This window comes from Quercus suber, unplaced genomic scaffold (genome assembly GCF_002906115.3).
Source record: "Quercus suber isolate HL8 unplaced genomic scaffold, Cork oak 2.0 scaffold_877, whole genome shotgun sequence".
NCBI lineage: Eukaryota > Viridiplantae > Streptophyta > Magnoliopsida > Fagales > Fagaceae > Quercus > Quercus suber.
This window is the reverse complement of record NW_027070306.1, coordinates 65,828-78,702: the sequence shown is the minus strand read 5'-3', so window position 1 is coordinate 78,702 and position 12,875 is coordinate 65,828. Positions and strand designations below refer to the sequence as shown.

Genomic DNA, 12,875 nt, shown 5'->3' with positions numbered 1-12,875 from the left:
GCCTAATTGGAGGCCATATATGGAGAGCTTATGAGTAGGGATGGCCATACCCATTGGGTAATGGATATCCAACCCTACCCGATCCAAATATTTCGGGTAATACCTGGTTCTTCATGGGTAGAGCCTAATCGGGTAGGGTATGGATATTACCCGAATTTTTCGGGTATGGTTTGGATAATATCCATACCCGACCCGAAGGAGAAAAAAAAAAAAAAAAAACCCTAAACCTCTCTCATACTCTCACCGTCACTCACATAGTCACACAGTCACACTCTCTCTGCCTCTCCTCAGTCCTCAGTCCTCACCGTCACACACTCTCTCTCAGAGCTCCAGTCTCCGCCTCTCCTCACCGTCACTCTCTCTCTCTCTCTATCCCTCCTCACTGCTTCTGCACTATTGGTTTCTGGGTTTGACGTTTTGGGAAGGTTCTGTCTCTCACAGTTATTGGTTTTGGCATTGATTTTTTGCTTGATTCTCGTTCCTCGTTCTCTACAAATCAACTAGGTCTTCCTACCGCTCTCTTTCCTCAGGTAAATGATTCATTCTTTTTCCCTCTTTTTGCTAGTTTGGCTTCAAAATAAAATTCTTTTCTGTGGGTATCTGGGTTTGACGTTTTGGGAGGATTCTGTTGATAATTAGCTTTTGTTTCCTTTTCTAGACTGAATTTGTCGACTGGTGAGTTTTTTGTTCTTTGCATGTTGTTTGCTTGTGTTGTCTTGTTGAATTTATCGAAAGGTGTGTGTTAGATTTTGATTTTAGAGTTTGAATTCAGCTGGGTATATGTCAATTTTGGTTTTTGATTGAATTTTATCAACTGGGTATGTGTTAGATTTGGTTTTTGACTGCATTATCGTATGGCTTGTTATGGCTACCATTCAAAACTGAAATTGAATTAAAGTGTTTCATTTTCTCAATTTTTTTTTGATGTATTCTTTTAATGGCTGAACAATTAGTCTGTACTCTGTACACATATGAAAAGAAATCAATTTTTTTTTATTGGTTAGTTTTTATGTTAAAATGTTTTGAATTAAAAAAAAAAAAATTAAATGGGTTTCGGGTTTCGGGTAGGGTATGGATATCCATGGATAATATATTCGGGTAAGATTCGGGTATGGATATTAATGGGTATTGATAATCGGGTATCCATGGGTAAAATTTTCGGGTCGGGTATGGGTATACTCGATCCATACCCTACCTATGGCCATGGGCAATAAATATACATAGTTTTTTCATGGTATGATTTTTTTTTCCTCTTTTATTTTTCATTCAAATACGGAAATTTAATACTCATGATAGTAATTAACAAAGGGTTATGCTAACGAGTGCCCTTAGGGCACTCATTTATAATCCATTTTAGGAAAGATTTGATATCACTTTTATGGAAAATAAAAAAAGCTGTCAAAATATTAATTACTTTTTTTTTTTTCATTTCCCATAAAAACTTTCTTTAAATGGATTATTAACGAGTGCCCTTAGAGCACTCGTTAGCATTTTCCTTCTTTATATCATATCTTAATTTAGTCACTAAAATTTCATTTGTCTTAATTTGAATATCATATCCTTTATATCCATTTTTTTTTTAAAATGGGCAATGAATTTAAATTCTACTTACTTTTCCTTTCTTAAAATCTTTCAATTATTAAACAAGTGCCTTTCCCATTCCTCCTCTCACACATAAAATCCCCAATCCCACCTCATTTTCCAACGAGATATATTTCAACGAGATTTGAGTGGGCCCTAATTAACTTCCAAGGATAAAAGAATTGTTGGAAAAAATTGTTGGACCAAGACATATTTCTTATTTTTAAAGACTAAACACTATAGAAACACTTCACATTCCTCTTTACACTATCACGAAAAAATTGTTGGACCAAGACATATTTCTTTTCTTTTTTTGGTAATCAACCAAGACATATTTCTGAATATTTCATACGTGACTTGATTATATTGGTAAAGTACCAATATAATCCAGTCCATTGGATTGATTCCGATTCAATATAATATAAATGTTCCAAGCGCCAAATGCTCACCTTCACCTCGATCCTCTCTTAATACAAAGGGAAATATCAGAATCAGATTCATCTCTCTATGTCTATTTCTTCTTGACTCTCTCTCTCACTGTAGAAAAAAAGGCTACATTCTTTTAAGGGAGAGTGAACTTCATATGGGCATTATAAGGTGAGCTCTAAACAAAGTTAATTTAAATCTTTATGGATAAATTATAAAGTTAGTATCTATTCTTTATATCCTATCTTAATTTAGTCACTAAAATTTCATTTGTCTTAATTTGAATATCATATCCTTTATATCCATTTTTATAAAATGGGCAATGAATTTAAATTCTACTTACTTTTCCTTTCCTCCTCTCACACATAAAATCCCCAGTCCCACCTCATTTTCCAACAAGATATATTTCAACGAGATTCGAGTAGGGCCCTAATTAACTTCCAAGGATAAAAGAATTGTTGGAAAAAATTGTTGGACCAAGACATATTTCTTATTTTTAAAGACTAAACACTATAGAAACACTTCACATTCCTCTTTACACTATCACGAAAAAATTGTTGGAACAAGACATATTTCTTTTTTTGGTAATCAACCAAGACATATTTCTGAATATTTCATACGTGGACTTGATTAAAGTACCAATATAATCGAATTTGTTGGATTGATTCCGATTCAATATAATATAAATGTTCCAAGCGCCAAATGCTCACCTTCACCTCGCTGCTCTCTTAATACAAAGGGAAATATCAGAATCAGGTTCATCTCTCTGCATGTATTTCTTCTTGACTCTCTCTCTCTCTCTCTCTAGCTTTGCAGACCCTAAAACTCCTCTCTGCTGTCTCTCTGGACTTAATTCTCACCTGACCTTCTTTTTTAAACTCATCTTTTCTGTCTTTCCATACTTCAAGATGAACTTTTCGGCATCGGGAGTTACATCGGTTTGCATCGTAATAGGTAGTACCTATTCCAGCACTTTCAAAAGCGTTGGTATAAGTTTTATTCACATTTTTATAAAGGCTGTCCCGACACAAGTAAAAACGCTGGGACAGGGTCCGAAAGCACCGGGGCTTATCCCAGCGCTTTTGAAAAACGCTGGTACAGGTCTGGCGACCCTATACCGACAGTCTAAAAGCAGTGATTTGAAGCGCCGAGAAGAAAAACGCTGGGATAGGAATTTTGACCCTATCCCAGCGGTTTTTGGGGCTATCCCAGCGGTTTTCAAAATGTTGGGATAGCCCCATTTTTTTGTAGTGTGTTGCCACTCCTCTTCCTCCTAGTGGGTACCCGTATCCACCCGTGCCGGGTTATGGTGGGTATCCGCTCCCGCAGATGCAACCACAGGAGAAAACTAGCATGTTTAAGAAGTTTTTCAAAAAACTTGGAGCATTTTTTTGTGGGCTTGTCAGGGTTGCTGCTACTGATGCTATTGTTGATAATATGATTGATACCTAAGGTACGTTGAAGTTTCCTATTTTTGCAAATTGTTGGTTATGCTTATTTATTATTGATTAGGAGCTGTTATTATTAAATGAAGTATGTTTATAATCTTTTAATAGGTTTAATTATAACATTATAAATTAGAAAATGATTTCAATGGTTACTTATAGAACAAGATTTTCCTTTCTTCTCTTTTGCTATTCCTTCTGAATTATATTATAATGTTCTTTGGATTAATTATAATGTTTTTTGGCCTTAGCATGTGTTTGGATTTTGATTAAATCAAGTTCTTTGGATTGATTATGTTCTTTTAATTTGTAAATCTTTTTTCTCTAATTTTCGATTATATTTAAAACTGTTCTGCTATCTCATATTCCAATTCAATTTTTTTAGGTACTTTATTTTTCGTAATTTTGGCTTAATTTTTTATAGATTGCTTAAAATTATATGGTTAATTAATTATTTATCCATCTTTGTAGCTTGAGTTTTTGTAAACTGAGAAGCTTGCTCTAGTTAGTAATTTCTGTTTATATTTATAATTGTTCTGCTTTATGTTGACTTGTTTTGAACTGCATTGTTGCTTAATTGTTAAATTAAAAGCATTATAACTATTCCCCTAAAATATATATGAGGAATTGCTATTTGTCCTCAAAAGGTAATTCTCTCATTAAATTTGATGAAGTTTATTCCATTTTTTAATTCGTTGTTGTAGGTTCTTCAACTATGCCCGGAAATTGTACACTTCAATCAATTCTTGAAAATGGCACTACAATAAAAAAATTGTTGCAATAACATAAAAGTCATTGCAATAGTTTATGCGAAGTGTTGCAATAAAATTTGAGGTAATAAGTTTGTGTTAACAAAAATTTTTGTTGCAATAAATCTTAAATATTTTAATGAAAATTTTGATGTAATAATATATTTGCTATTGCAATAAACAGTTTATTACTTCGAATATCTTGTAGCAATAGGCTATTATTTTATTAATTTTATTATAATAGATTGTAAAGAATTGACAAAAATAATTTGGGTTCAAATTATTGCAACGGTATATTTATTGTAATAGTTTTTTTTTCTTACAATATATTGTAAAATAATTGGAATTAGATCATTGTAATAATATATTTATTGCAACTTCATGTTTCTCATTGCAATAGATTGTAAAATAATTGATATTTTAGTTATTGCAATGTTAAATTTGTTGCAATAAGTCACCTCTTTGAAATTTCTATTATATATATCGCAAAATATGTAATTGGTATCATGTTATTACAATGATTTCTTTAATTTAAGTTATTAAAAAAAAAATTGATTTCTTCAATTTAAGTTATTGCAAAAAAATTTCTAAATTCAATTTAGTATTAAAATCTCTATTGCAACTAAAAATTATAAATTAAAACAACTAATTATTATTAATGTAATAATTTACTATTTTTAAGTTACTATTGCAACAACTTTTAATTTTTAGATGTGATATTATGTCTAATACCACTATACTAATTTTGTTGTATTAACACTTGATGTAATAAACTTATTTTGGTGTAGTGTGGGGAGCTTAAAGAAGAGGATGGGAGTTGTGTCATAACTGTGGGGGATTAGACTTTTTGTATTAATTTAGTAACCTTTTTAATTTCTTAGACTTGTTGGATTAATTTGTTAGTTTGTAATTATTCCAAACTTGTGGGATTTATTTTGTAACTTTTTAATTTCTTGGACTTGTTAGATTTGTTGAACTTGTGATATTTATTTCTTGGACTTGTTGGATTTATTTTATTTTTATCTTTAGTAGGTGATTTTAGGTATCATTTATTGATTTATGATTAAATGGTTATCTTAGTTATGTGATTTATAGATTTATAATTAATAGGTGATTTATGATTAATAGCCTATGATTTGGACTGATTTGGCATTTGGGGTACATTATATGGGCTTGAATCTACACCTTATAGCATGGTTGTCAAAATTGGGATCCTACGTAAGATCGTGAGTGGTAGGTGGGATCGTGGATTATAGGATCGGATCGTGAATCGTAAGATCCTACATTATTTGAGGGGAAAAAAAAAAAAATTGGTATGTTAAATAATCACATAAATTATACATTCATAAAAAAATAAAAAATTTGCATCCATTTGATGTAATTGCCATGAATCAATACATCCATTTGTAAGCATCATTTAAGATGTCAAAAATCTCAAAACGTAACACTCTATTGGGATGTTATTTTTTGTTTGTTTTCAACTAACACTCTATCTTGCTACATTAGAATAGCAAAACTTGATCTATTGGAATATTATTTTCCATTTGGGTCCAACTAAACCTTTTGTTAAGTTAAAAAAGATTATAAAAAACCAAAATCGTTTAGAATCATCAGAATCATACGATCATGAACGATCGCTAATATCCTTGAAAGATTTAGATCGTTTTGGGCAGGTGAGATCGTAAAATCGTAGTATCCAGATCGGGGTTTTGACAACCATGCCTTATAGGGCTTGAATCTAGGCAAAAATGAATTTGGGCTTCAATTTTTTTTTTTGGTTGGGCCACGATTTGGGCCACGGATTGGGCCCAAATCTAGTTGGCCTAAACAGGGCCCAGCGGGTTGGGTCTAGGCCTTGGGAAAAAAATCCGTTTAATAAACGAACCAGGTCTGAGCTGCGGGTCGGGTCCAGGTATGAAAAAACCCGACCCGAATCCGGCCCGTTACCATTCCTATTTCTAAACTGGAAGAAACTTACAATACCATAATTTTATCCAAACAATGAAATTTGTGATTCCTAGGATTTTAAATCCCTTCATTTGCTAATTTTTATGTAATTAACAAATTCTTCACCCAAAAACACCGTCAAATTTATAAATTATAGTTGCTTGACTTACGATCTACATGTCCCCCAAGTGTTCCATTGTTGATATATTCAACCCGAATGATTTGCTTGTTTCCATGATCTTGATATCCATATAAGCTTATCAAATTCAGATGCTCAATCATTGACAAGTATTTCATTCTTTAACTTTAATGATAAGTTTCTACCACATATTTTCAAGTTGTTATGCAAACTAATGGTATTGATCTATATTTATACTTCTAATACGTTTTTGTCTCTTAACGACATCAAACCATTAGATTTAAACATGACAATGAGCAAAGCATGAAATAAAAAATTGAATTCAACAACTCGGTTGGTCATGATAACTTGTGAATTTATTCATTCTCTGTCATGCCTGAAATTTTGATGTTTCTTAATGAAGAATTGTTAATATTCATCAAAGAATGAATTAAATAACAACCTTAAAAGGTTTTTGCAACACATGCTGCTTGATTCAGCTTGAAATTGATGAAAAACCAAATTAATAATTCTGCAAGATCATGATAGTAATTAACAAAAGAAAAAGAGCAATGCTAAAGCCACAAACTATTTTGCAACATTTTGTAATGTGGCCAACCTCTTATTGGTTTTCATCTAAACCCATCATTAATATCATTTTTTTATTTACTAATAATCACTCACCACATTAGTAGTTTGTAAAATTTTTTGTAAAATAGTTTGTATCTCTAGCATTATTCAAAGAAAAATCGATGTTAATATATTAAAAGAAAGTACTATCAAAAATGAAATATTATAATAATATTCCAAAAATATGTGTATATATATATATTTAGAGAGAATATATGTATATATTATTTTGAGAGATAGTTTCAATCGATGTTATATTAAATGTTGATTCATGGTTAGAAGTTAAATTTTTTATTTATTTATTAATGTTACATATATACTATATTATATGTAAAAAAAAATAGCATTTGTTAAATAATCTTACAAATATATTTTGTGCATGTGTAGGTTATTCTTTGGATATATATATATACACACACATGTAAGGACCAGTTTTGAGTCCCTAGCCTAAAGGATGGATGAACTTAGACCCAAAAAAGCCCAATACAATGAATTTGTAGAGAGTGAGTTGGAAAACTGGACTTTAATAAGTTGGACAACAAGTAAAGTGGATTCAAATAACAAGAAAATGAAGATGGACTAGTTTAATATAAGAAAATCGTCCTCAGCACAATTTGAGGAGATCGGTTCTTATATATTTCTTTCAAGTTTGATTACAATTTCAGTTATTGATTGCTACAGTGTTTTTCTCTTAATTTTTCGATCCCTTTGTCCTAGAGCCTCCTCTCTATTTTATACTGTCCTCCTCTCATCTCTGCCCTCCACGTGGACAGTAGATTGTTTGGGTTGATCATTGTCCCATCAGCACATTCTTGAACTCTTTGGGGGTAGCTGTAAAGCTAAAAAATACTGTTCAAATATCACTTCCTCATTAATACGGCCAGAGAGTTAACTATAGAGCATTCAATGCGGTGGTAATAGTTCCCTTAGATATTTCCTAGCTTCCATTCCTCCTGTATGTTTGTAATGCACGTATTTATCAATAGAACTTCCTACAATGTCACCCTGGATGATAGGACACACGTTTTGATAATTGCTTCATTTGGCCAAGGGGATATTCCTCCTCTGCCCACCTCCTCTAACCTTTATAGTCATAGCTTGCTCGTGAAGTTCAAAGTCTTATGTCTTCCTTACTATTGATCTATCCTTGGACCACTGAGTCTCTTCAGACAAGGCCCAAGGCCTAATATATATTTCTGGGTCTACGTCCCTACAATACATATATATATATATATATATGATTTTTTTTTTTTAGCTCTTCTACTAATTGTGAATTCAAATTAGCCAAATAATGAAAACTTTATAATAGTTTCTCTAATGTGGTGTGTTTTCATTTGTAATAATGAAAATTTAAATGCCAAAGAGGCTTAATGTATTCAAGCTAATTATTCTTATTATGGCATTAATATGCTGTTTTTGTCTTCATTTGTTGAAACCCATGTTTTCTAGAGAGTAATGCTAGAAATGTCTGCCCTGAGCCAATTTGTCCAGGTTTTCATATTCAAATTTCAAGTATCACGCGATACAACCTTGTTTTTTGTTTCTTTATAGTATTTTCCTCTTTTTAAAAGTGAAAAAAAAAAAAAAAACTATTAGCAATATAAGCAAATGATTCCTTTATTAGCTTTGATTCTTATCCATGATCTTCTGATTCAATCGAATCACAGTTGCCATTATCATTTTCCACTTTTCACACTTACACGTAATAACCATGAATAACCATTACATGTTAAAGACAACCAAATAATGAATAAGTATTCCACAAAATAATTATTTCTTTACTTGATTTATTGTAAGCATTTCAAACATGCCCTCATACTTTCCTCATGAACTGAGGGTGGAAAATGGGTAAATATCCTTAATTTTAAAACCATGTAACAAAATATTTCTCTTTTTAAAATATTTAGTAAAATTCCCTTATTTTCAGAAGTTAATTTTAACAAAATCGAGTTACAAGTGGAACTTGACATTAACAAAGTTGAGTTCTATACATACTTTACTACTTAAATTTTTTTGAAAATTTAAGTGAAACTCAACATTGCTAATAATGTCGAATTTTACTTAAAAATACACATAAAACTCAATTTTAAGGATATCAAATTTTAAACAGAACTCGAATTTGTAAAAATTGAGTTCCAAAATCCGGACATTTTGTTAAATAATTTGAAATAAGAAGTATTTTGTTACATAGTTTTCAAACTAAGGGTATTTATCCATTTTGCCTGACTTGAGTTTATAAATGGAAAATTGCACCAATAGCTATAAGGCCATAACATGGCTGCCTCTTAAATTAAGATGGCAAAAAAGAAAAAAAAAAAAGAAAAAAAAAAAAAAAAAAAGAAGAAAACCAATCCAACTTTACCATATCATCGGCCCAAACTGAACCCACAACAGGTTTTGGACCATAGTCCAGTTACCAATAATTCAAACTTCGGTATATATACCCTTTTGACACAACAGAACCATGAATTTTCCCTCATGAGCTGGGTCTATAAATGCCACACAATTGAACTTATCCCCCAAGACATGAAACTAGTACAAATTTTACTTTTTAGTTTCATACAATCATACATAATTATGTCTTCTGCTACTACTGCTACTGCTGCTAATACAGCTGACGCTGCTACTACTACCGTGACAAATGTTTTTGCTATAGGGAGGTACAAAACAGTGCTTCAAAAAGTGGAAACTAGGAGTTGCACCACTAAATCTACACTTGCTGTCCCTCCTCCAAAGCCACTTTTGATTGCCAGGCCATCTGAAGCTGGAGAATACCCAATACTAGTGTTACTCCATGGTTACCTTCTTTACAACTCATTTTACTCGCAGCTTATCCAGCACATCGCTTCTCATGGATTCATAGTCATTGCCCCACAGGCTAGTCTCTCTCTCTCTCTCTCTCTGTGCACAATTTTGTTCAGTCAAACGCTTGACATAGTTTTTAAGTTTGATTAAGTATTAACCATCATCATGATCACCTGCTCACGTTTTATATACAATTGCTGTATTGGTCTTGGACTCTCCAAGTATGTTGACACACTTGGTGATCATGGAAATGATTGCTCAATTCATTAGTTTTGATCTTGGCCCCCATTGAATTGGATCTATGAATCACTGCCAGGCCAAATACTCCTAAATCCTGATTATACATGTCCTCTAGGCTTTAATATTAGTACAGTTCCTTAATTATCTTAGATATTTAATGATTGCTCCAACCATTAGATTTTTATGATGTAACAATTGAAACAATTGTTGATTTACCTTTGGATTATACAATCTCTGTGACTTTTTGTGCTATTTCGCCTCATAATTCCAAGAAGTGGCCCCCAGTCAAGACCAAAAATAATGCAGGATGTTCATATTACCTTTGATTGACTTAGCTTATACAGGGATTTCAAATTAAAAACAGCAGCTTCCAACCCCATTTTCGAGAATTTTAAGATACTTTGTCAAAGAATGCAAAACATGTGAACTATTGACCTTTCATTTGCCCTTGCCAAAATAATGAAAGCTTCATTTCACTCATGAGGCATGCTTTTATTGGTAACAGTGAAAAGTTAAATGCCAGAGAGGCTCAATTTTTTTCAAGCTGTATATTCTGGAGTGGTTCTAGTGAACACAAAAATTACACAACTTCTTTATCACAAGTCTAATGTGGCAGACTATGAATAGTTTCCTATTATTTGCACATAAACCTGCCACTTTTTCCTCACTAATCACACTCTGCAACATCAGTTGTGACAAAGAAGTTGCATAATTTTTTGTGTTACTAGACTTTTCCTATATTCTGGCATCAATGTGCTGTTTTTGTTTCATTCTTAAAACCATGCGGTTGATATTTCTCCTTTCTTTAGATACTGGAGAGTATCCAGAAACGCCTACCCTGACTCCTGAGCCACTTGGCCCAATTTTTCACATTCAAATGTCTATATATCACATGATATACCCTTGTTTCGTTTCTCTCTCTTGCATTTTCTTCTTTTAAAAATTAAAAACCAAATTAGCAATATGTGCAAATGACTCCCTTCCGTTTTGATTCTTAACTAATTCAATTGAATCACAAACATCATCAACTTTTTCTGCTTTTTTACACTTTGGTATCAGAGAGGGGCAGGGGAGTAGGTCCAAACTCCAGAGCCAGTAGTAATTTATAATTTTGTTAATCATTTTGAGATCTCCACAATAAAAAGAAAAGATAGAACAATGGTAGAACTCAATTTGGACATATGGTACACTTTGAAAACCAAGAAATCTCTTAAATTTCAGGGGAACTTGCCTCCGTGCTATAATTGGTTTTGGTTAGCTGTGTATTAGTATGTACTATGATTTGTGATACGTGCAGTTGAAACATCTTATTTTGTTCTGTCTATTATCATTTGAAAATGAACTGATATGTTCCAATCCTATTACCAAACCCAAAGATTAAAAATAAATAAGCACAAAAATTAGTGAAAATTATTGGTATATGTTATTTGTTTGGCTAATAGCAGATTTCATCTTTGCAATTAACAGTTATACATCTTGGCCGGACCGGATACAACTGATGAGATTAAGTCCACAGCAGCAATAACAAATTGGTTATCCGAAGGACTCCATTACTTGCTTCCACCACATGTTCAGCCAAATATAAACAAGCTAGGACTCGCTGGCCATAGCCGTGGAGGCAAGGTTGCTTTTGCACTTGCTCTTGATAAGGAAGCTACTTCTCTTAAGTTCTCTGCCTTAATAGGCATTGACCCAGTTGATGGAATGGACAAAGGGAAACAAACCCCTCCACCAGTACTCACTTATGTCCCTCATTCATTTGACCTTGATATGGCTGTAATGGTTATTGGGACAGGTTTGGGTGAGGTGAAAAAGAATCCTCTATTTCCTCCTTGTGCTCCTAAGGGTGTGAACCATGAGGACTTCTTTAATGAATGTCAAGAACCAGCTTGTCATTTTGTTGCCAAGGACTATGGTCATCTTGATTTATTAGATGATGATACTGAAGGGCTTAGAGGGAAAACTACATACTGTTTGTGTAAGAATGGCAAGTCTAGGGAACCCATGAGGAGGTTTGTTGGTGGCATTGTGGTTGCATTCATGAACGCTTACCTGTTAGGTGATGACAAAGACTTATTGGCTATAAAAGATGGGCAAAAGACTGTACCAGTGGGTCAACCTATTGTATGTATAGGGTGAAGTTTAAATGTAGAGGCTGCTTATATTGTTAGGTTATAGGAGTCTTTATAATATTTACCTTGAATAAGATTGCAGTTGAACGTAAACTACCTTAATGAGCAAATTTTATTCTGAACTAAACTTAATTTTTGAAGTAGAATGCTTGGAGATATAAAAAGTTTGTAGTTAAGTGAAATATTTTTGGGACTTTTGCCCATAACAGGTGTGCCAGTGATTGACTGATAATCATAGGAGGAGCAATTCTTACATAGCATGATCATTTGGCTGACCGGATTACTTAAGTTTTTTCATCATATCAGTCACTGATAAATGATAATCAGTTGACAACATTTTTTTTCCCTCTCGGGCATAAGGTTGGTGTGATAACTTTTATTTACTGGCTACTTAGCCTTGCTTCCAAACTGCCAATTTTTGTTATATTATAACTTCTCTTCTCTTTTGAGGTTAAGAAAAAAATGAGAATCTTTTTTAAGAAATTGGATGATTTTGTTTTAGTTACAATTGACGATAGTGGGTAAAGACTAATATGTTAGGCATTATTACAAAACTTAGAAGTGTCATTTCGTCTATAATTTGGAGGTGTATGTTATTTTGTAGTATCTGAATAGAAGTTGGTGCTATTTTTAAGTGAAATAAGCCAATAAGAAGGGAAAATTCCAACAACAACAAAAAAAGCCCCAGAGTTTGTCCCATAAGATGAATTAAATCGCAAAATTTTTAATTTTACCATTTTAACTCAAGAATTTAGAAGTCGAGACTCATAACAATCTTTCTATTCCTTTGATATATGACTGG

At 32.6% G+C, this 12,875-nt stretch overlaps 1 protein-coding gene across 1 annotated transcript; it reads left to right on the top strand.

Annotated features, from left to right (window-relative positions):
* The first annotated feature begins 9,379 nt into the window (after positions 1-9,379).
* LOC112012335 (chlorophyllase-2) lies at positions 9,380-12,266 on the top strand. Its single transcript, XM_024044727.2, has 2 exons — positions 9,380-9,773; positions 11,409-12,266. Exons 1-2 carry the CDS (start codon positions 9,423-9,425, stop codon positions 12,078-12,080), a joined length of 1,023 nt encoding a protein of 340 aa, XP_023900495.2. The 5' UTR covers positions 9,380-9,422; the 3' UTR covers positions 12,081-12,266.
* Positions 12,267-12,875: the final 609 nt, after the last annotated feature.